The sequence below is a fragment of the Argiope bruennichi genome, chromosome 1 (genome assembly GCF_947563725.1).
Source record: "Argiope bruennichi chromosome 1, qqArgBrue1.1, whole genome shotgun sequence".
Lineage (NCBI taxonomy): Eukaryota > Metazoa > Arthropoda > Arachnida > Araneae > Araneidae > Argiope > Argiope bruennichi.
Genome location: NC_079151.1, coordinates 5,053,413 through 5,078,631, shown reverse-complemented (window position 1 = coordinate 5,078,631; position 25,219 = coordinate 5,053,413). Strand labels below are relative to the sequence as shown.

The 25,219-nt window shown below is 34.5% G+C and overlaps 1 protein-coding gene across 1 annotated transcript in view; it reads right to left on the bottom strand.

Annotated features, from left to right (window-relative positions):
- Positions 1–25,219, bottom strand: part of LOC129965077 (protein obstructor-E-like) — a 48,093-nt gene that overhangs the window by 1,033 nt on the left and 21,841 nt on the right. Inside the window, exons 2-4 of the mRNA XM_056079153.1 lie at positions 6,402–6,602; positions 1,311–1,499; positions 783–996 (exon numbers count right to left, since the gene is read on the bottom strand). Of these exons, the coding sequence (XP_055935128.1) occupies positions 783–996; positions 1,311–1,499; positions 6,402–6,602 (604 nt within the window). The remainder of the gene's footprint in view (positions 1–782; positions 997–1,310; positions 1,500–6,401; positions 6,603–25,219) is intronic.

Here is a 25,219-nt window from a genome sequence, read left to right as displayed (position 1 = left end):
AACTTCTGATAAAGTATATTTTCGATGTTTTATTACCACAATAAGAGCTTTTTCTAAAAAACTTTCTTTTCCTTTGTTGTTAATTTCCCCAGACTTCAAAGAAAAATAGCAGGAATTTACTTCATAACATATTAAATCCATTCTATATTATAAGAATTTCGATGTTCCGAATTTCTATAATTTATACCAAGATATATGTATATAAACCTAAAAAGTAAGACTAAAAATTGTAAAATAAATAATGTCAAAAAAAATTTCTATTACTCCAAAATATTGTGTTTAAATCAGATTTTTTTAGTTATGCTTAAGTATTTTAAACCAATCGAGCAATGATTTAAAATAAAGAGATTAGATAATGGATTTGGAAGCCATGAATCATTTTCTCCGCGGTTTAGGAAAAAAATCACATTTTTAAAAAATTCCTATCAAAAGCAATAAAAAATAAGCTACCTTGATTTAGTTAAGAGATCTCTGTCTTTGTTGTACAGGATGACGCATACAAAAATAAGTATAAGGGCACCGAAGGAATTACTTTTATTTGATACGTAGATTAAATACGCATTAATTTTTACACGCAGCTTCATATGTGGAATGAGATCAGAAAATAAGAGAATATTTTACTATGGGCTAAATTAAGATAAAGTTTTGGAAATTAATTTGGATTAAATTAAGGGTTTAAAATACCTAATATATATATATATATATATATATATATATATTGGAGCACAAAGTCCATTGTCCTTGACTCGAAATATTCAAAAAAGATCCTTCAAATTACTTACCATCCTTGCACATTCTCCGGATCATCACAAGACGATGTCCTGGGATTGAAGACGAGTCCTGGATCACAAGCCAGAAGTCTGGGTTTTCTGGATCCGTCCGGAGTCAGAACGCAGACATAGTGCTTGCGGCAGTCTCCGGGATAAGGATAACGGGGATCTCCGAAATCCTGCAATTCCTGGTCCGTGGGTTGGGGACAACGGAAGCCTAGCAGGGCTGAAGAGGATTCTTTTATTTATTTATTTCGTATTTTTCTCATTCTCACAGAGAGAAAAAAATTTCCTGCATGAATTTTATTTTATTTATATTAAATTTTATTTTATTTATATTAAATTTTATTTTATTTATATTAAATTTTATTTTATTTATATTAAATTTTATTTTATTTATATTAAATTTTATTTTGTTTCTTAATAAAGGAAGAATTTCCTTTTGCCAGGAAATATTATTAAAAACGTTTTAATTGAAACTTTTATTAAGTAATGGAACCTCATTGACATTTTAAGTAGTTAATAGTGTATGAAACGTACATTCCGAATCACAGGACTCCACTTCGTCAGGCCAGTCACAATGCGCACTGTACTCGTTGTAAGCCAGTCCTTCCGGACAGTAGAAGGCGAAGGCATGGCCCTCCACGCATTGCCAGAAACGTGTGCAGTCTGTTTCGTGAGCGTACAGACCATACAGCCGAGGGCAGTGTTCTGTTGACTGTGGAGGCTCTATAACAATAAGAAAAACAAAGATTTTGAAACTAGTTTGGAATATCTGGAAATATTTTGAGCTGTTTTCATAAAATATATACAATGAAAACACAGAAAAGTTCAATAATTATGTATAAAAGTCTGCCAAAATTAACGTTGGTTGAATAATTTTAAGGAATAACTTTAAATGCTAGATAAATGAAAGTTTAGAGGCACAAGAATTTATTTTTTGGAAGTGTCACTCTATGTATGATTCATTTGATCCACTATACTGTTACCACTTTTGATTCTAAAACACGAATGGACGTTCATAAAACTCTTACGATTGGTTATTACACGAGTTTTGTCATGTAGAAAATATTGCCCACGCAGATAAGCATTCAGTTGACCAAACAAGAAGAAATCCAATGACGTTGTTTTGGAATTGCATGGAGGCTGAGGCAACAATGACCTTCCTAGCTGGCTTTTTTTCTTACTGCACGCGGTTCCGTGTTACTCTGATGCCCGTTGCGCTTAGCTCTGATGCATTTGGATGAAACCATTTTATTCTGAGATAATCGCATTCGAGAAATCTGCGAGTATTCCCAAAGAATGTAGCATCAAATTTTTGCGCAACCTACCAAGTCGCGACTTCTATCGGTTTGGATTTAGGATTACTTTACAGGAATTCGAGCTGGATGTTGCGCTTATCATCTAAATTGGTTTATCGACAACAGCAAGGATTAATAGTTAAATACAAACTAGGTGTTAAAAACTGAATATTTAAAATTGTAAAATTTCATTTCTATTACCAATCTCTAATGTATTGTGATTTTACTCTTTGGTTAATCTCTGTATAACACAAAAACTTGCTTAGGTCAAGATTGAAAGTTCTGTGTACTTAACAATTTGCCACACACCGTGAGCAATATTTCTTTCCAGCCTGGGGAAGCACAATTAAGTTCCTTGTTCAATTTCTTTTTCTCCATCTTCTGTTCGCAATGAATGGTTCCGTAAGTGAATATCCGCTAATAATCAGTTAGTTCATAAATCTACAATGTAAAGGAATTCATTCTTAGGAATGTATACCAACATCATTGTATGCATGACCATTCGAGTCTACTAAAGAAATATTTTTGCCACATCGTTGTGTATTTTTGGCAGATTTTTTTGCATATAGTTTCAACACATAGATAATATATGTAAAATTTATTTCAAAATTCTATAATTTTATGTTGGATCATTACTTCAGGGGCAATGCATATTTACAGAATTGTAAAAGAGTTACACCGAATATTAGTCCCTCATATAACTTCTATTGATCAAAATTACTTTTACTGATTTATATATATAGGATGATTTATATCTATATTAATTAAATTTCATTTTGGATAGAATAGCAAATATATGATTTTTTTTTCCTTATCATTGTATATAGCAGATAGTTTATAGAAGAAAGAATGAAGAAACTGAAAATTAAGCCTGCCAAAATAAACTCAATGCTACAGTTGTACCTAAAATAATAATTTCTTCTGATTACATTCCGAAATTTTAAGACCCCTTTTTATAAAGTTATTTTCAAACAAGTATTCCTCGATGTTCCTCTTTCTATAATTTTGTTAAATTTCAACTGATTTCGAAATACGATGCAAGAATATTTTACTTTCTAGTATACTAATGTGACGAAACTTTAATTCCACTTAATTAACTTTAATTCACCAGATTCGCTTGTAGTGGGTGTGTGGTGTGAAAACAATCAGCATGCCTTAATAACGAACGACGAATTTTATTAAACACGAAGACAAGAATACGCAGACAACAAATATACAGCCGAGATGAACACAAACAACACACAACAGCATATTACAAGAAACAGTAGACCACAAGTTGTAATAGTTAGTAATAACAATCACAGCGTACAAAGCGGCCTGACAGAATTCAGCAGAAGGAGGGAATCTTCGTAGCTTCACTCTACGGTCTCTCCAAACGCCTGCAATTTTCCAATGTCTCCTCGCTTTAGTTGTATCTAACTGCCGACTCACTACTACCCGACTGGCTACACCTCACGACTCGATGCTGCTTTTACAATAAACACCAGGACAATACACACTCGGCACACAGCTCAATTCAATAATCGTTTGAGCTCCACAAAACACTTTCTCTTCACTGAACTCATTCAACTATTCGCCGTTGACTGTCTTCGGCTTGAGACTGCCGGCCTTTCATAGTTCTCGGAGCCGGGCTGAGCAGGTTCTGGAACAATCAGGCATATCTCGGTTTCTATTGGCTCTATCACCGAAATTCTGGAAGATTCCCGCATTATCTATTTTGTTGCCAAAGTCGCCAAGTGTGTCGCCAAACCCAAGGGTCACTGATCCGGCATCCTATCCGCGTCGAATAGAGAGGATTGTAAAACTGTATTTTCTACGATGGAACTATTCGTGCTAGAAAGCAACATGACAGAATCGTAACAATATTTTACTTTCTAGTATACGAAGTATAGAGAAAATATTATAATTGTCAAAATAATCCAAACTCGAGATTTTGAAGAGTCTCCACGTTTTAGACCACTCTGCATTTGAAAATCACTTTTTTCGAATTATGTCTGTTTGTTTTTCACCCTTTCTGCCTTTCATCTTATCTGTGACAAAGATAACTCAATACCTCTTACAGCTGGACGGATGAAATTTGATATACAGTCTTTGCAACAAATTTGTAGATTTCTGTCAAATTTTGAGCAAAATCCGTTCAGAGGAAGTCTGTCTATCCGGCTGTTAACACGATAACAGCAACACTAACAGAGTTAGAGGGATAATATTCGCTTCAAAGACTTAACATCTATAGTGTAGACACCTATCGATTTTTGAGCAAAATCCAAAAAGCGATGGAATGTCTTCACTTTCAGAAAGATGGAAATACAATCACTCAAAAACGCAATTATTCAATTCGGTATTGTGGTGGGATGAAGATCATGATGAATTGTGCAGTGGGAGCAAGAGGACATGTTTTCGGAAACATTTCTTTAATGATCACATTTCAGACAAGACAAAAAAATGAACCTCTTGCAGAACAGCATCTCATCTCATAATAATAAAAATTGCAGTGCACTATGGGATGCTTACCTACCTCTAATCAGGTATCGCCATCTATTATCCAAATGAGAAGCTAGAATAATGCAACTGCTACAGTATGTGATTTTGTAATTACAACTGTAGTTCTGTTTCATTTTTTTCAATCGGTTGGCGAAAAATGTGGCTAAAACACAAATTCGATTTTCAGATACTATAAATTGTATGCAAGGGATATTAATTGCCAAGGATATCAAGATAGATTCGGTAAAAATGTTACATTAACGCAAAGATTAATATCTCGTAACTATCGTGCGTCAATGGCATGAAGGCGTTCTCTAAAACAACACATTTATCCCGCTAGTTATTCCTTGTCCTAAGAATAGCGATAAAATGCATCAACAAATAGATACGGAAATTCTGTTGATCAATGGCGGTGTGCGGAGGCTGCAATAGACGGGAAATTTCCTAAAGTTTTTTTTTTTTTTTTTTCAATTCAGCAGCAATAGATATTTATATCAGGAGATTAATTAAGCATAAAAATGAACAGAGTGAGCCTCTTTCTACTTCAGCTACAGACATTTTCTGGCTCTTCCCGTGTGTCGATTTTTGTCTACCGCATGAAATGAATGTTCGTGAACAGAGCTTTCGTTTGAGAGCGAACATCTCAAGTCTGCACATATTTGATTTCTGAGACTCTCTCAACCATCCAGAATTTTTAATAAAATCTAAGAAATGAAACCATTTACTTGATTTAAAAACGTAATGAACAAATCTTGGAAACTTGTTTAAAATGAACTAAAACAAAAAAAACTGTATAAAACTCATGCAAAAAAATAAAAAAAAAAAAATGTTACGCTAAAAATGAGAAAGCTGTTCTATTAAATAAAATTTTTGGACTAAAATTTCTAAGAACTATTCCGTTTAATAAACAATCGAATCAAGAATCTTTCTAAAATTGTCTCCAATTTCCAACTTCTTATCAACACTATGCCGTCCGGTGACATCACGTTGGTTTCATGCGAATATTTATTTAGTATATGCCTTTTTTTATTTTAATTATTTACTTTTAATTATTATTTATATTATAAAAATTATTATTATTTAATTAATAACGTATTCATGTAATGAAAACGAAAATTATGATCTCCCGAAAATTTCGAAAAACCGCCACCGACTGAAGTTCTTACGGCGCCAAACGAAAGAATTTCGATCAGATGTGCGGACGACATTATGTTAAAATGACTCCTCTACTAATCAATTCAAAATAAAAACTATTGCATATAATTCTGTAGTGACGTCAATAATGGAAGTAGGGGTGAAATATTACCATTGTCGTAAAGCCCCGTTTCGACGACGGATTTACGGCTTTACGGATTTCATTATAAATCTACCAACTGATCCATTGTTGGACCACCCCCACCTCTGAATGCAATCCGGAGCTTCCCGCAAATTTTAGATAAAATGAACAGACATCAAAGAACCCCAGAAAGCCATTAGAGAGGGGAAAGGGGGTAAAATGTGCCAGACTCAAGGAAACAGGGCTTAAGAAGCACGTCTCAGGAAAACTCTTTTCAAGTTCACGTTTTCTAAGTGTAAATAAAAGAATAATAAATAAATAAGAAGCACTTCTACAATAAACAAAAATTATAACCAGGCAATAAGAGGAACACTAATTAGAAATGAATTAGTTAATCCAGTGAGTTAGTAAAGCAGTGTAATTATTCGCATTACGTGCAGAAAGAGGGGGGGGAGAGAGATATCGGATTTCTTGAAGCTACTCAACCCTGGTCATCCTAACATCATATAGAGGAAGAAAAAAAAGAAGCAAGGAAGCACAGAGGCCACCATCGAAGCTTGGAGATCAACTTACGCAGAGCGGTTCTATAGCTGCAGTCTATCTCAAAGGGTAATTCGCACTTGAGGACATCTGGACTCTGTCGGTCATCAAAGACCAGCCCATCGGGACAGATGCCCTCGCGGAGGGTCCCGTTCTCGCACTTGTAGTACATGTCGCAGTTGCGCTCATGGGCATAGTACAGGCTCGCCGAAGGGCACTGCCGCTGGCCTGAACCTGTAAAGAGGGCACAGAGAAAGCTTTTAACACACCACAAGAAAATCCTGATTGCAGAATCATTCTGGATTCAGAGGTATCTTTGACCCCTTAATCACAGACATTGTACAATTCACAATAACGCACCGTATATAAAAGTTTCCTTTAGTTAGCACTAGTCGCCTCAGGCTATTAGCTGATTCGCCAGTGAATATATATATTTGTTTTCAGATAAACAGTTTCGATATCATTTTATATCAGTGATTCCGAACTGTTTGATATTAAAGCCGTGTTATTTTAATTGCTTTACTTCCTCTGTGTATTGTGCACATGAACCTTTCTAATGGATAGGGTACCTCAGCATCACAGTGCTGTTAAAACCGTAAAAATAAAGTTCATTCTAAATTTCGTGGCATTGCAACAACTTTTTTTATACATCTTATAAACTACACAAATATTACGCAAAATCCTTTTTCTGTATTTTGAAACAATAGAAGAAAATTAGATTAGATAGTTGAGGAAACAATAAAGTCTATTTCAACTTCAGGGCAACAATGCAATCTATTATTGGAAATCAAGCTATATATATATTAAAAATTGATAATTTTAAAACTACTGGACTTGATATTTTAGCAGAACAATCATGAGGCAATGGAATTTTGTTTGACGAAAGGAAAAATAGTTTCAAAATGTGCCGATAGATGGCGCTGTCAGGGGAAAGACCAAAAAATGGATTCGCTAAATACAGGAGTTTTGTTAGCCAAAAGGAAACAAAAGAGTTTAATTTATTAACGATAAGACATGTTTATAGCAACAGTGATAATGACAAAGAAAAAGGGCTTCATCAAACTGGTGGGGGTGGTTAAGGCATAAATTGTTCGATATGCTTTCCACCTTGTTCCGCTACTAATTAGAAGCCCAAAACGGCATGCTCCACAACAGATCGGAGGGTATCTGTACTGATACAATGGATTTGGTGTGTAATGCTTGCCATCAAGTCTCTAAATTCTCAATCCGCCTGCTGTAAACAACATTCTTCAGGTATCCCCAAATCCAGAAATCACAAGGGTTGCAGTCGTGGGAACGTGGCGGCCATGGTGTTGGCGATCCTATCATCTCCGAAATGAGCACTCAGCAGCTGCTTCACAGGAGTTGCAATGTGCGGATGAGTGCCATCTTACATGAATATTGTGCGTATCCACACACTGAAGCTGCAGAAGTGCCGGATGGACACGTTTAGGCAAAAGTGCTTCATACCGCTTGCCAGTAATAACGACACAAGTAACGGGACCCGCTGGTATGATCTCCTCAAAGAAAAACGGACCGACGATAAACGCTGCTGTTATCCACACCAAGCAGTGACCTTTTCAGACTGAAGAGATAATGGCTGTAGCTGGAACGGATTCTCAGTTGCCCCTATCCTGCAATTTTACGTATTTACAAAATACGCAAAATTGAAGGATATGGGAATGAATGGAGGTGGGATTCGTCAGACCACAAAATGTTCCATGGCCATCCGTTGTCCACTTATTCCCGGGCAAGAAATCGTAGTGCAAAAGATTCACGTGCTTCCAAGTCAGCAGGTAGCAACTGCTGCACAAGAGTTATCTTGTACGGATAACAGCGCAAGATGTTCCGCAGGACATTACGCACCGAAGCAGGACTTTACAATCGGCATATCCAGGATTCGGCCAATTCCCCGTGCACTATTGATTCCAACATCTCTGTTCTTGTATTGCTGAAGCCACATATTCCACTACCCAGCCTAAACTGGTTTCCGTCCTCTATCCCGTTTCACGTCATATGAACCAGTCTTTTCGAATTTAGAAATCATTTTTTGGAGACTATTTTTGGTTATTGGACCCGACTTTATAGATTTTAATGTCCGAATCTTCCAACTGTAAGTGCACAGTCATTGTTCTTATATAAAAGCTTCAAGAGCAAAGTGCGGTCCTTCATAGTCAGAGTCATGAAGAAGCGTTCAGACAAAGAGATGCTGCTCTGCATTTTTATGGCAGCTATGTCTGCCATACGCATGTCACGAATAAGTAATTAACATATCTCCAGACAATGTGAGCCCTGACAGCGCCATCTATCGGCACATTTTGGAACTATTTTTTTTCCTTCGCCAAACAAAATTCCATTACCTCACGATTGTTCTGTTAAAATATCAAGTCATTCAGACCAGCAGTAATCGATTTTTGAAATCGTAACTTTAATTACAAACACTTTGTATATATATATATTCAACTTCCACAACTTCCATCTATTTCATCCGAGAGGCAGGCACACTATATACAACAAGCGATAATGAGGCCCGTTCACATCGCGATACAAGTGCAAAGTATGTCGGAAAAGCCCGAAATTTTCTCCCTCAGTGGTTTTATATTGAGATTTTGATAGGGATTTCTTTGTCACGTGTAGACTTAGAAAAGGAAGTATAGGTATCTTTAAAAGAATTTGCTCAGCATTAAGGATTTTTATTCCTTTACTCCTGAGAACTTGCAAAAGTAAGCATTTTCATTGAGCGTGCTTAGCATTAAGAAAAGAAGTGGAATTCAAATGAAGTTAATATGGGCTAAAAATGATGAAATTAATTAAGATTTAAATTAAATTAAGAAATATCATTACACACACACACGCACACGCACGCACGCACGCGCGCGCACACACACACACACACACACACACACACACACACACACACACACACACATATATATATATATATATATTTATGCAAAAATTAAAACAAACTGTTTCATTGTCAGCATTAAAAAGATATTTTTTTAATCTGAAACGGCTGAAAATTTATTTTTGTGCGTTAATATTTTCGCAAGTTAAATTTCTAATTAAAATTTCTAAAAAAATCCCTTCCAGGTGCACGTTTTCTACCTTCAAAGTATATACGTGCCAAATTTTATAGCTGTAAGTCAAACGGCCTGGTCTGTAGAGCGCCAACATATACACATATATATTTTTATTATTAGTATAGATGGAAAAGTAGTTTTGAATTATTGTAGCGTTTTTTCCTTTTGTTATGCTGAAAGTGAAGTAACAAATGGACGAAACATTATTTGATGGTTAAGTTGGAAAGAGAACAGATAATTTCGTATGGTATAAAAATAGACAGTATTATTGGTATTTATGATTATTAACAACTACATTTCATGTTAACTTATTCTCAAATAAAATTTATATAAAAATATAAATAATATATATAATGTTTGTCGTGTCACTGTTCCGGCCGTCCTCAAAAGGATGTGAAGTGAAGAGAGGAAGAACAGCTGCGCGTGGGTAGAAGCCATGAGTAATATTAGGGAGTCTCGTCGCAGAGTGTGTGTGCGTGTTCAGTAGGAGTTCTGAGGAGAACTCTGAATCATTATTAATTATTAATAACCTGAAAGTTATTCCACGATTGTAAATAGTATATCTCGTATTCAATCATTTGTATATACCATCAATAATAAACTCTAGAAGGAAAATGTGAAAGTATTCCTGTCTGGGCGCGCAATGTTCTTCATTTTACAATTTGAAATCAAATACTCAAAGCAAATTCTTCAATTTCCTGAAATGAAAAAAATAACTTTTGAGTTACTCTTGGAAAAAAATATACATTCTTTGAGAAAAAAAATATTACCAATGTTAAAAAGAAATATACAGTATTTATTTAGTTGTGTGAGTAAACTAGTCTTATAAACGTTTCGTGTAGATAGACATGAGTTTCGACAATCGATCTCAAATAAATAGGAATTTAATCATCTGAGATAAAAAAAAAAGTTATAATAAGCAAGAAATCATATAAAAAGTCTTAAACGAATCTGGCGAGAGCCTTTTAATTTTTAATGCAATAAAAGGAATTTTTTTTATTAGCAAATTTTTTTATGTGTAAAAATGATCTAAAAAATAAAACGAAGAAAATCTCCAGTCCTCAGAAAGAAAAATGAAAATTTTTCAAAAACATATTTTAAATTTTATTTAAAACCAACTAATTATGTGTGCAGCAAGTATCTTGTTAAGCAAAAGCATTTTCAGTTCATTCGTATTTCGTGCTGTTTTTTTTTTTTTTTTCCCTTTCTTTCTTTAAAAATCTTTTAGCAGTACACGACATTGCATAGTCATAAATAAAGGAGGGGGGGGGGACTCAGTAAACTGTTAATGTAGAAGTCTGAATTTAAAACAAGGTCGTCTGGTTCTGTGTATTTAACAGTTGAATAAGCTACACGCGTGTCTCCGGTTCTACCTTGTAAAGTACTTTGTCATTTGAAAAGATTCCGTTCCTTTAAACGTAACAAAGTTCCGCTGTCGTGTCTGCGATACGAATCTCAAGCAATCACACGAATTTTAAATTTAGATATGAAAAATAATAATAAATTTTAACACTCTGCGAAAAAATGAAAACTATAAGAGAAGCAGAAAATCAGATTTTGAAGAAACGTCAACTTTTCATCCCATCCGCGGAGGTTAAATTTCAAATTCATTGAGAATCTTGTCATACTGAAAAGGTGAGGGTCCACAATGTATATTGGAGAATTTGTGGATTTGCCATTCGACTTCGGTCGTGTGAAATCGTCCTCATTTTATCTACCATCCATGTTTCATTTGTGTTGAAAAAGGATGCTATTTAAAGAGCAAAAAATTTGAATTATAAGTTAACTAATTCCTGTAATAAATCAAAATAAAATTTCGTCTTTTACATCTATTTTCTTAATAACGGTACTCTTAAAATATGTGAGATTTTAAAGAATTTTAAATTATTAGTTAATAATTATAGTAAGAATTTAAAAATAGGTATAAAAATCCATCATCATTAATGACAAAAAAAGTCAAGAACACAAACTAGATTTATGAAATTATCCAACGAAGTTTATCTCTTCAACGTTATAAAGCAGGAATTATAATAACTTCTTAAAAAATAGACTTCACACCTTGAATAAGAGGGGTTTTTTTATTTCTTTACTCATTTGCAAATCATTTATGTCCAAGAAATATAAACTCTTCATTTCCATAAGCATTCCTTTCTGTTCTTGTAACTTAAAATGTAAAACAAAGGAGACAAATCGAATATACTTTCCTTTTCATATTCATACTTTTATATAAGGATGCCACTTACAGCACGTGACCACAAATGACAAAAGTTTTTGATTGACGTATGTAAAAAAAGAAAGAAAATAAACAAATAAATAAAATAGACGTTTATATCAGTAAATATCTAAAAGTACTTCTTCCACTGGCGATTTTTCCCACTTTATATTTTGATTTCGTTGTTTTGATATTTCAAGAAACTTACTTACTTTTTTGTGTTCTGAAGCCTGAAAAAAATTCACATTGCTGGTATGATTGTAATGTTGTTTTCCATCTGATTTCAAAACTCCTTTAAAAAACTATTTTTAATTCTAACTATCACTGCTTTGTCATGAATATAATTCCTAACGAAATACACGAAATACAACATTTAGCAACATTATTTAAAGGAGCAAGACTAGTTATATAAGAATAGCCTGTCTGTGGAAAATAAATGTCGCACGAGACGGAAATTCCTTTAAAACATCTCACTTTCATGCATCATGAATAGTAACATTTCGTAATAAGAGTGCTTTTGATGAATTCTTTGCGGCTGCAGTTTGCTTGAGAATGAAATGCATATCAACTTGTTACATTGCAAAACCTAGGACACTGTCCTGAATAAAAATTGTAAAATGTATCTGTCCAGATAAAATTCCTGGTTTTTTTAAAAAAAAAAAAAAAACTCTTGATTCGATTTTTCTACCAAAACATAAATGATTGCAAAATCTAAGATGTCAACGCAAAATAAGCTCCTATTTGAGTAAAATGGTTATCTAGAATCGTAAGATTGTATGGAAGAAATTTAAATAATTGCATGTGTATTTATGTCGTGATGTCTCTTATCTAATTTGCTGTTCCATTCCCTGCTGTAGTTTTATACATTTATTTCGTTTTCTTTCGAAGTTTCAAATGCATTTATCGTCTCGCAACAGCATAATCTGCTTTTAATTCCTTTTTTTTCATTTTATTTCTGTCTCTATTAATATCAAAAAAGAATGTGCGCATGCATGCGCGTTGGCGCTCTGCAGTCCAGATCATTTGATCTAAAGATATTCCATTTGCCACATACTTTGGAAGGTAAAAATAGGCACAATGGAGCCATTTTTTTAGGTTTTTCTTAGAATTTTAATAAATTAAAAATGAATCAAATTTCGGAGTTCTATCGCGATAACTTCCGAAAATATTGCTGCACAAAAATGATGTTTGCGCCGTTTTTAAGTTTCTCAAAATGATGTGCAAATTTTCATCTGATTATAGCCTTGTTGTTTATGTATATTTTAATAATGAAATGTTCAGCATTCCTTGAGCTAGATGGACGTTAGAAAAAAGGCCAATAAGAAAGCTGCGAAATTAGACGAAATATATACATTTATTTATCTTTCAATGTGGCCTATTAGGCTAAAACTTGTTATGTAGGTATATTTTAACAAACTGTATGAAATCATCCAGTTGTTTTAAAATATATCTTGAAAGAGTAGAATGTTATCAAAAATACCCATTTCGACAAAATCTGCGAAATATACGGGTTTCACTCTCTTTCAATCTATGAGTTTTATGACGCTAAAATTTGATATATAATAGTATGTAAACATATTTTAGCAGATACTTGGCCGAAAAGAAGAAACATTTTAAAATTTCATCACTTCGATTTTTTCCATTCCCGGAGGCATCATTTGTACAAGAAACGATCCTAAAAGGTGCGTATGTCTTACATCGCGACACAAAAGCAGAACAGAAAGAAATGCTTCGCTTCGATCCTATTGCAACGAGATTTCGACAGGGATTTCTTTGACACCTGTCGATTTAGGCAAGGGAATGTCTTCGAAAGAAGGGATTTTTATCCCTTCACTCGGAGCGTGAGAGCCTGCTAGGTTCGGCAATTTTACAAAGCGCGTGCAGAATGAATGAATTAAAAAAAGTGAGAATTGGATCAGAACATTTTAGGATGAAGTGAATATGGATTAAATGAAGATACAAATGAGGAAATGAATGAAGATTTAAATGAAATGAAGAGATATAATGACACGCACGCACACACACATACAGTGGTGGCTAAAATTGTGGACATTTTTGAAAATCGTTATGTTTTCTAAATTTGTATGCTTATAGAAAATGTTACATTTCATAAAATGCAAACTCTTACATAACATTTCAAAGAAAATTTAATGCTGATTTCAATACAAAAAGCAAAATTCAAATATTTTCAATAGAAGAAAAGTTATTCTCACTTTAATATGAAAAACAAACACAGTGATGAAGTGGATTGGAATTTCTACCTTTCCTGACCAATCACTGTTCTTATTCTGGGAACCAATAAAATGTTAATAACTGCCAGAAGAAGATGACTTCATATTTAAAGTTGGAACGTGTCATTATTGTGCTTTTTTTCTATAGAAGGAAGACTGTTTTTTATGTAATGAAATCACAAGTAAGAAATTTTGTTAAGCTTTTTAATATTTAGTATTAATTGTTGTAAATAGTTCTAATATTTAGTCATGAAGCAATGTCATCAAATAAAAGAATATATTGGACACTTAGAAAGAGAACTAAGCTTACTGTATTACATGAATGTGATCTTTCCAATACTGAAATTGCAGAACAAGTGGGTGGTTCAGTAACTACATATGACGTCCGAAAGTTTTGTTTACGATACTAGGAGACAAATTCAATAAAAAACAAAGCAGGAAATGGCTGAAAAAGGTACACCACCTGTTCATGACAGAAGAATAAAAAGACTATGTCTCCATGATCGAAGAATGTCATCAGCGGCCACCAGAAGTGAATTGAATGATGCTGGCATTTATGTCACATCAAGAACAATCAGAAGAAGATTATTCGATGTTAGACTAAGAGGTAGAATTCAACGAAAAATTTTACAGCAGTGTATAAAAAGATTACAGTGGGCAAAAGAACACATTAATTGGCCAGATGATCAGTGGTTACAAGTTATATGGAGTGATGAAACAAAGATATTGTTATTTGGTAGCGATGGCGAAAATAGGTAAGACATGGAATAGGCGAAGAGCTACATCCTGACTGCAGTATGAAGAACTCAGTTAGTGTTATGATTTGGCCATGCATGTCAACAGATGGTATTGGTATCTTTCATGTTATCGATGGGATATGAAATGCAAGACAATACATTGACACTATTCTAGAGCCAAAACTAACGCCTTCCATCAGTGAGCTCTTTCCCAACAATGCATCATTTATTTTTCAGCAGGATTCAGCTCCTTGCCATACGGCAAAAATATCGAAAGTGCGATTTAGTACAAAGAGCATTGAATTGTTATCATGGTCAGGAAACAGTAATAAACTCAAAATTATTGAGAACTTATGGCACCGTTTGAAAACTCTTATATATATGGAGCGTTCATCAAATAAAAGAGGATTAACTGAGTCTATAATTGTGTCTTGGCATCCCGCAACAAAGAGCTTAAAACTGTCGTCAGCTCAATGAAACATCAGTGTGAAGCTGTAATAAAAAATAAAGACTACCTTACTAAGCACTGGTAACTCACTACAGTCATCAGCATTTAATGTATCTCGATAATTATTGCCACTCAACATTTTTTGTATTGAAAATATTTGAATTTTGCTTTTGGTATTGACATCAGCATTAAATGCCCCTTAAAATGATATGTAAGTGTTTCCATTTTGTGAAACGTTACATTTTCTATAAGCATACGAAGTTAGAAAACATTAAAAATTTCAAAAGTGGCCACCACTGTATCTATAAAGGGCAATTTCGAAAAGAAAAATGCAAGTGGTGTTGAAATACACGTCTTTCACCATCTTTTGATCTATTAGACTAAATTAATCTTCTGAATTATTTTTTCCCTTTATAATTAATTTTTTAAAATATTTTAATTCTGTTTTACAATAATATATTTCATTAGTGAAGTGTTCGTGAAATCGATTTCATTGTTATTGTTAATATTTCATCTTGGTATTTTTTTCCGTCCATCAAACTATAAAAATTCAGCTTATTTTTCTACATTCAATAGGTTTTTATTCAAAGCTAAGTTTTATTCAAGCAAAGTTTTTGAATAGGGTGACAAGTGCAATTTCAGAAGTAGATAATGAGGAATTTTATTAAAAGTAGAGCATTTTAAGGATTTTTATGATGTTGAAATTGACATATTGCTTTATTATTAAAAGAGATTTTTTTTTTCGAACCAGAAAAATTTTAATTGAATATTTTAATATATCACGTCAATCACGAAAAGTAATTTTTAATACTTCCGAAACATCAATGCTAAATCATTCTTCTTTCTGTTCTTTTATTTTTTATGAAAGTGCTTCTATTCCATAAATGTGCCACTGGATTAACCGAAATTTAATCACTTCCTTTTCAAAAATTAAAATTCAAATGTTGCGTTAAGTTATACTAAATGAGAGTGGATTCTGACACAATGAACATAACTGCATAAGATTTCTAAAATGGCACAATTTGAAATTTAAAAGTATCTAAAGATTTTCTTTTGAACTCGATTTTCGATTTTTAAAAAGTTAAACTACTTTCCCCCTATTTTTAGTACACTAATAAAAGTTTAGTATAATTTTTATCCATTTTTTAAAAACAATTTTCTATTGCTTAAAAATAAAATTTAGAATACTTTTAGCATATTCTATGAATAAATAAATATGCTTCATAAACGGAATGGAGCTCTTTGAAAAGTGCGCCATTTCAAAACAACAGATAGTTACTTTGGAGACATGCCGCATAACATTCAATTAAAAACAGCATTCGAAAACACAACTCTTTTGTTAGATAAAAAAAACCCCTAATAACTAATTATTGGCTAAATATACTTTTGGTGATCCATTGAGATTCTTATATGTTAATAAACATCATAATTTTTAAATCTAAATTTAATTTTGCCTTAAAGGGCAAACATTTGTATAATATGAAGAAAAATATAAATCCTTATCTTTTCATTTCATTTTAGTATCTCATTAGAATTAGAAAATATACTATGAGATCTTATTCCATAGCTTCCTTTCCAATGCACCACACTCTAAAAGAGAAAGCGCCATGTTCATTCAAGAGTCAGAATATAGTGAGTTATGGAACAAAAAGGCGAGTCAGAGCCCGAAAAATCCCCACTTCATTTGTCTCTAAGTAACTAATTGATTGTTTTTTTATTTTATTTTTCTAAAGGAATTTTCTTAAAATTACATTCGTGAAACGACCGACAAAAATGAGGGCGTTTGCGAAATATTTTGAACCTGAAATGTGGACTAATGATTTTGGATCTCAAATCGGAATGATTGCAGATAGAGAGAGCTTTTGAAAGATTTTTGCATTTGACAAAATGAGCTCATCTGCACTCGTACAACAAACTGAGAAATCTTCTGAAACTCGAACTGAAGAGTTTTTTAAAAAAATCTGCACTCTAATGCGGTGTTTCCAAGTACTCTCGAACCGAGGGGCATCCTCATTCACAAGCATCAGTTGCCCACAGCAGCCCGGCGCAGGCGTCAGACAACGCGAGCATCGATGTGGCTGTGAATAGAACCGATTGTTATATTTTGAATCCCGGCGAATGCGAGGCGTCTCCCATCGGTTTGAAGCGGAAGCAGGTGCGAGAACATCATTTTGGGTAATGCTATTTTATGCACAGACAATTCATATTTTTTATTCAGCAATCTGTACAATGCTACTTACAGGACACTGAAAATCAATGTCCCAAAATGACATTCTGGTTTATTTTGAAATATTTATTAAATGCCTATGAAGCTCTTTCAATCGTTATATATATATATATATATATATATATATATATATATATATATATATATATATATATATATATATATATATATATATATATATATATATATATATGTGTGTGTGTGTGTGTGTGTGTGTGTGTGTGTGTGTGTGTGTGTGTGTGTGTGTGTGTGTGTGTGTGTGTGTGTGTGTGTGTGTGTGTGTGTGTGTGTATACACTCATGTCCAAAATTAAGGTCACAAACATAAAATATGCGAAAATTCAAAAACTATTCCCTGTGTTGCCACGAAATTTGGCACAGAGGTACACTACAATGGAAGAAAGAACATAGACACATAACAACACGGAAACGATTTTAATTGGGAATTAAGAGACAGGGTATATCACACATTATGAATCAAAGCTGTTATCTCGGAGAAGGTCGGTCTAATATGGTGTGTGACCATCGTGCACTGCTATACAGGCTTCACAATGAGCTTTCATACAGTTTATGAGGGTGTCAATAAATGCTTAGGGTAACAAAGCCCATTCTTCTAAAACAGCGGCTTTTAACTCTTGGAGGGTTTTAGGAGGGGGGTTACGCTGTGCAACGGCACTTCCGAGACCATCCCAAGCATGTTCAATAGGATTGCGATCCAGAGACCTCGAGGGCCAGTCCATACGTCGAATATCCTCTTCCTCAAGAAAATCATCAACGATCTGGGCTCTGTGTGGACGCGCGTTATCGTCCATAAACATGATGTCTGGGCCAAAAGCACCCCGGAACAACCTCACATAGGCGTCAAGGATCTCATCCCTATAACGATGTGCATTGACAGTACCCGCATCGAAGACGTGTAGTGGTGTACATTAGCTTAGCCATCTGCAACTCTCACTCTCCATGTCCACCCAACTGTTTAAATAATCGTTAAGATTATAGTCGCAGGGGCATGGAGAGGTGTTAAGTGTTAAGGTGTACGATTGCCCAACATTATGCCACACCAGACAAGGATTCCTCCGCCATCAAATCTGTCGATTTCTTTTACGTAGGAGGGATTATAGCGAGCTGCTCGCTCTCTCCAAATGAAGATTCGACGAGTGTCACTCTATGTGGTAAATCTCGACTCATCACTGAAAAGAACACGCCCCCATTCTTGCTGTGCCCAAGACTGGTGTGTTCGGCACCACAACAACCGGGCTTTTCTGTTGAATGCAGTCAAAGGGACGCTCTCAACTGGTCGCCGGGCATAAAGGGCCCTCTCTGCTAGACGTCTGTATGCTGTTTGTCTGAAAATTCGTATTCCAGACGCAGCAGCAAGGTCACGAGCAGGTCGAGGAGCCGTTGTTAGCCTATGCCGTCGTGCGCTTAATGCCAAATAGCGATTCTGTGCAGGTGTCGTTGCTCTGTGACGACATTGACTGGCCTTCCTGGTTATAGTACCACTTGTTTGGAAATGATTCCACAACCTGGATACCACTTTCGGTGCCACTTGTAACCATCGAGCTACCTCCGCTTGAGACTGCCCAGCTTCAAGCCTGACAACGGATCTCCATCTCAAGGAAACGTCTAAACGATTATGAGAACTCATTATCACTGGAAACAGGTTAAATTTTTTGTTTTAATGGAATATTCACAAAATTGCTGACAAAAATCCCAGATGCTTAAATTATCTAATTTTAGTAGTTCCTTAAAAACTAATGCTAAACAACATTTTCCCCCACAACAAAGGTTAATATCATGTTACCGGTCCTTCACAATATATAAATTATAATTTGTTTAAATTTTACTGGTAGCCATTTAAAATTACTTTGAAAAACAGTTTTGTGACCTTAATTTTGGACATGAGTGTATATATATATATATATATAGATAGATATATATATTATCAACATAATTTTTCAGATGGGAAAAGAAGAAACTTTTGAAATAAAATTCAATTATTTCAGCACTGGAAGCATATTCCGTTCACGGGAAAAATCGATGATAAAGAGACGCCTGCAACATAAGAGAAAAGTCAGTTTGTTTGTTTTTTCTTCTTTCTGTTTTGCGTGATTTTATTATGAGATTCTGATTGGAATTTCTTTAACAGGTGTAGACTTAGGAAAGTGAAGCTTAGCTATCTTTGAAAGGAATGCGTAGGTGTTAGGGATTTTTATTGTGCGTGAGAAATTGCAATAATCATCCATTTTCTAGAGTGCTTGTCAGAAATAAATGTGGGTTTTGGATCAGGAAATTTTAAAATGAAGTAACATAAGCCATTTGAAGATAAAAATTGAGAAATTCATTAAATTAGATTTTTAAAAAAATATCATTGCTTACATACACACACATTTGTGTGTGAATAATACATATGTTACAAGAAAGGGACTATATATATATATATATATACCATTATGAAAAACGCGTATATAAATCATAAAGAAACCACCAAATAATTTTCACACACACACACACCCGTAACAATAAATATTAATAATAGTAAGAAAATAAATTTTTTAAAAACTATTTCAAGACATCGGTACGGATAATATGTTCAGAAGGCAAAAAAAGACATTATACTCATTTTGTCTGTATAAAAAACAATATATTGCTCTTCATACAGAGAGCAATTCTTTGATTTAAAATCTTGTTTCGATCCCATTTTACATTACTTTCAAAGCTCGTTTGAAAGCCCTCGATTAAAATATAATAAAGAATTCCCCCCTTCCATTTTTAAGGTCAAGAAATACGCACGTTAAGGAAAGCAAAGGGGTTAGCACTGCAACGACTCGAAACAAGGCATGAGCACGTAGAAACGAGTGCTGCGTGAATGTCCGAAGACAAAGTGAAATTTTGCAACCTCTCTGAACGTGAAATTGTTCTGTCGCTTCTCGCGCCTCGAATTTGAGGTCGATCCTGAGCAAAGAAATCGGAACGAGTTGTACACGCAATCTGAAAGTTAACACAGAAAGTGTTTTCGTTGTCCTGCCGCAAAATTTGTGAAACACTTTTAAAACCATCGGACCAAACCGTTATCGAATTCAAATGTGCGTGACTCTTTAAGTTTCCTCGTTTATCTCTTTCTACTTTGAGTATTTGTTTAAACAAAGAGGTTTTATTTTGATTTCGACTACAAAACCAACAAGCACTGTATTAGGAAAAAGTAAAAAAGGAAATCATTTTGGATTCATTTTGTTCCCTTATTTACAGTTATTTTTGTGTAAATATAGGATAACTATTTAGTTTGCCGGAAATGTAAATTTAACATTTTCTTATTCCGAAGCAAGTTGTATAAAAAATTAAATTTAGGCAATGTTCGTATTTTTGTGTTGTCCATTCAAAGCCGTCAAACCTCTTTATTTGTGTTTCATGTGCCTTTACTTTTTCGCATATAAAGGGAAAGTGTTTTCATTTCAAAAGTGAGGTTTTGACGAATCTTCACGCTTTAAATCTCGTCGAATCAGGAAAACACAATTTTGGAATTATCTCTGTTTGTCTCAACACGATAAATCAAAAATGCTTCGCACTCTTTGGATGAAGTGGTCTTTATGTCGAACTTGTAGACTTCTTTTAAATATATATATCCATTAGCAGGAAATCTGCCTGCCTGATTATCCGAGTGCAAATGAATACGATAATTACAAAACATAAAGAACTAGAAAAATAAAATTTCATTTAAGTTTAGCATTTAAAAGCTAGACTCTCATCAACTGAAAGAAATCCGTCCCTGGTTGACCATTTTTCGGCTTATAGTTTCGCATGTACGTAAAACCATAATTCAGAAATGAATTTGGATGAATGAAATTCGGTAATTACTATATTACTAAAATAATTCTATATTACTAAAATAGTAGTTCTACGTCAGATTTTGTTTTCAATGGGTCTGAAAAAAACCATTCAAAATCCGGTTTTCTTCCATATACTACGGAGTACAAAACGCCCAAGTCTCAGAACAAAAGATATTCATGTGAAATGATTCTGAAAATAAAAAAATGGAGCATTCGAGGCATTCACAGCCTGGTCAGCAGTCTATAATTCTTATGACGGGGGAAGGGGGGATACTATCCTTTATCCAGAAATATGCGAGAAGTCCACTTTCTCTGATTTGATTTTGTATATGAAATCCCAAAACTGCGCTAAATTATATTGATGATATGCACAGCTCCATTTGTTACGCGTCTTTAAGGTTACATTGATTAACCTCTTTGCATATATGGTTGAAATCTACATTATATTTGGAAACCACACTATGAAGGATCTGGTTTCAATCATCATTTTAGATTTCTTTTACTCATTATGTATTGTATACATGTTAGAGTTCTTCACATGCACGCAAGCTAGTCACACAATTCAAGATTTATATATGGTAACAATAGGTGGATATTTTGTTAAAACTAAATGCAAAGATAATGTTACAAACTTGTCATGTTGCTTCCCAGCACGGTTAATTCTATCACAGGAAAGACCGATTTACAATCATCTGCAGTGGATACTGCTCGGGTACCGAGCCAGTGATTCCAGAGCTTGGCGATAAACTTGGCGACCATTTGACGATGAATTTGACGACTTTAGTGACAAAATAGTTAATACTGGAAACTTCGAGAATTTTAACGATCCATCCAATAGGAACTGAGATATTCCTGATTGGTCCAGAAGGTTATCGGCCCACCTCCCAGGAACTGTAAAAGGACGGCAATCTCAAGTTGCAATGAATCGTGAATTGAATGTTAGTCGGAGTCGTAGAGAAGTAACGAGTCTTCGAGATGCTAGCGAAGCAACGGCGGAATGCTAGCGTTTGTGTGGAGCTATTACTGAACTGAGATGTGTGCCGAATCCTGTTGTCCAGTATGGAAGCAGCATCAAGTTGTGTGTGGAGTAGCCAGTCGTGTGGTAGTGAGTCGGCAGTTGGATACAGCTAAAGCGAGGAGACAGTGAGGACGTTCAACCGTTTTGGAGAGAGCGTAGAGCGAAGCTCCGAGGATCCCTTCTCCTGCTGAATTCTGTCTGGCCGCTTTGTGTGCTGTGTTCGATTACTACTTGTAGGCTACTGTCTGTCGTAGTATGCTGCTGTGTACTATCCAGTGTACACATCTTGGCTGTGTATAGTTGTCGTCTTTGTATTCGTCGTCTGTGTGTTAGTGCCTTCGTGTTCAATAAACGTATTCGTTGTTTTCTACTGAAGCCTGCTGATTGTTTTCACACCATACACCCGATATAAACGAACCCGGTGACTTTACGGACTTAGAAGTTAGTATTGAAAGTAATGTCTGCTGCAATTCAATTGAACACAACAAGCCAGGCCCTATTGTACTGAACTAAATATTTTTGCATATTTGATTATTGAATTCAATTTTTAATCAAAATGAATGAATGAATTTTTGCTCAAAGATGAATTTCCAGAAGATAAAGTAGTTAAATTTAGCAAGAGAAAAGTAATCACAGGAATATTTTGTTTTATCATGTTTTTGTTTTCATTAAAAGATTTAGAGATAATGCAATAGATGTGTTTTTCCTTTTCACTCCTTATATTTCTTGAAATGCATTCAGATTGATTATCTTGAACACAACTTTCAGTTGATATTGAAGTGCAAAAACATTCTATCTGTGGAAGAGATAGAGAAAACAAACACATCAGATCCTGGTGTTTCGAGAATGGATAATCTATATCTATCAGTCTATCCATATCTATTTATTTATATAACACTAACGTACAAAGCACAGAAATTGCGTTTAATACTTAATGTTGAATAGCAACAACGAAATATAAACAAACCTTCATATGAATTTTAGACTGCTACCTTGAACGCTTTTACAACTGCAGTTCACTCCTTTGCTTAGCTAATAAATTGAGCTGCAAAATATTATTAGAAATGTTCTAGAGATGATTCGTCAAGCCACTAAAAAGTACATTCATCCCGAGAAAAAAAAAGACATAAAAGAAATCAAGTAAGAGATTTCAAACAGAAAGTTTAATCGAGCGCAAAAATAGGCTTAACAGATAAATAATCCTTATGACTTGCCAACGGAAATTATATTCATATCTTCCAAAATAATTACCTTACAAAATAGTCTTTGTATTGTCTTAAGACTCATTCATTCATTTTAAATTATATCAGTTTGGTTTTCGCACAATTTTTTTCTTTCACTTTAATAATATTTTAATTCAGTTTATAGACTATCTATAATAATGTTTATAAGTGCTACATTGGAATACTAGCTCTTTCATCAAAACATTCAATCGTATGTGCTTGTTTGTCATTAACTCCTGGTCTGCAGTAGGATTTTCGCTTCTACTTTTATTCTTAATGTATACAATTTTTGAATTCGAGGGTAACTGATTCAGCTGAATTCCTATTCATTCCATATCTATCGTTTAACAGTCTTAAAAGTCAATCATCTGGGCAAACAAAATGGTTGCCTGAGGCGGCTAGTTCTTATCGAGAACCGAATTAAAATGAATCTATTTACTTATTTTAAAGATCAGAACGCCTAATTCATTATTCCTCATTTGTTTTAAGGTTGTAACCTGCTCTTAGTCTAATCCTGGCAGTATTACTTACGGATATCATTCATTTCATCATGAATAGATATCATTCTTTTTCATCTAACGACTGCCGGCATGCCAGAAATTCAGCACTGAACAGGAAATCATCGCCACCTTTCCTGAAATGCATCCCCAAAATGAATGTTATTCATCGAGGAACAAAATCGAAAGCGATTTTGACTTCCTCCTGTTTGTTTCAAAGAATCACTTTCAGCGACCCACTGCCCGAGGGCGAAGACGCTTTGACCCACTTCGGCCCGAGGTCAGCAGGTCGAGCGACCGAAGGAAACCGATTCCGCAATTACCGACGGGAATGCGCCTTCCATGTACCGCGTGACGGGGCCAGCGGGTGAGACGGGGATGAGATTTTCTTGCGGCGCCGAATATCCGTTTCTCTTCTCAGTTTCGTAAAAGATGGCAATGAATGCCCGTCATCATTTTGAATCAGAAGACGTGCCCGGCTGCTGTATTCTTAACAGCATCTCGGATACGATTGTCACACATTGAGGATGAAAGTGAAAATGAGGGACGAAGAAGAAGACGGTGGCGATGATTTCATCTTTGGCACTGAATAATTCTGATTCCGCATAGCGTTGCAGACGAGGGTGGACGCTTATTGGCGCTGAATAATTCCGATTCCGCAGACGGGGGTGGACGTTACGAAATGTCTGCTTGATTGTAGCATCTTATAACTTTTCTATTACAGCTAACGAAGATAGCTGTAATAGAAAAGAACTCATGTTAGAAGAGTGTTTAAGAAATTAAATATATATATATATTAGTAGTACACTTTCTATGTAAATATTTAGTTTCATTGCCACTTTTGTTTTCTCCCAATCGGATCTTTTCTATCCATAATGCTCACGAACACTAAAAAAAAATGAATCACTAAAATCGGATTGAAGCAAATAAGTGATCTAGGAAGAGAAAAATTATATTGGCAAATACGAAATATAAATAATGCTGAAAGAAAATACTAATAATAAGATCCAACTCGAGTGAGAATATTACGAATCTGCATAAATAGAAATAATCGAAACTGCAGATTTCTACTTACTTTTAATATAATTTATCTAAAAAAAAAAAAAAAAAAAAAAAAAGAACAAAATTAAAATAAAATCTGAAGTCTACGATCCCATAGCTCATTTTTAGTCATGCTTCGCGCAACAATGAATCAGTCATTTTAAGTATAAGAAAGAAATTGTCTTCATTGTTGACTCCGAAACAGAAGTCGGGAAACACGAAATGTCTGTCTGATTGCAGTGACCGAAAGCTGGAAACGAGTGCAGAGATGCGCTTACTTCGAGAAATGATCGAACAAAAAGTCTTCT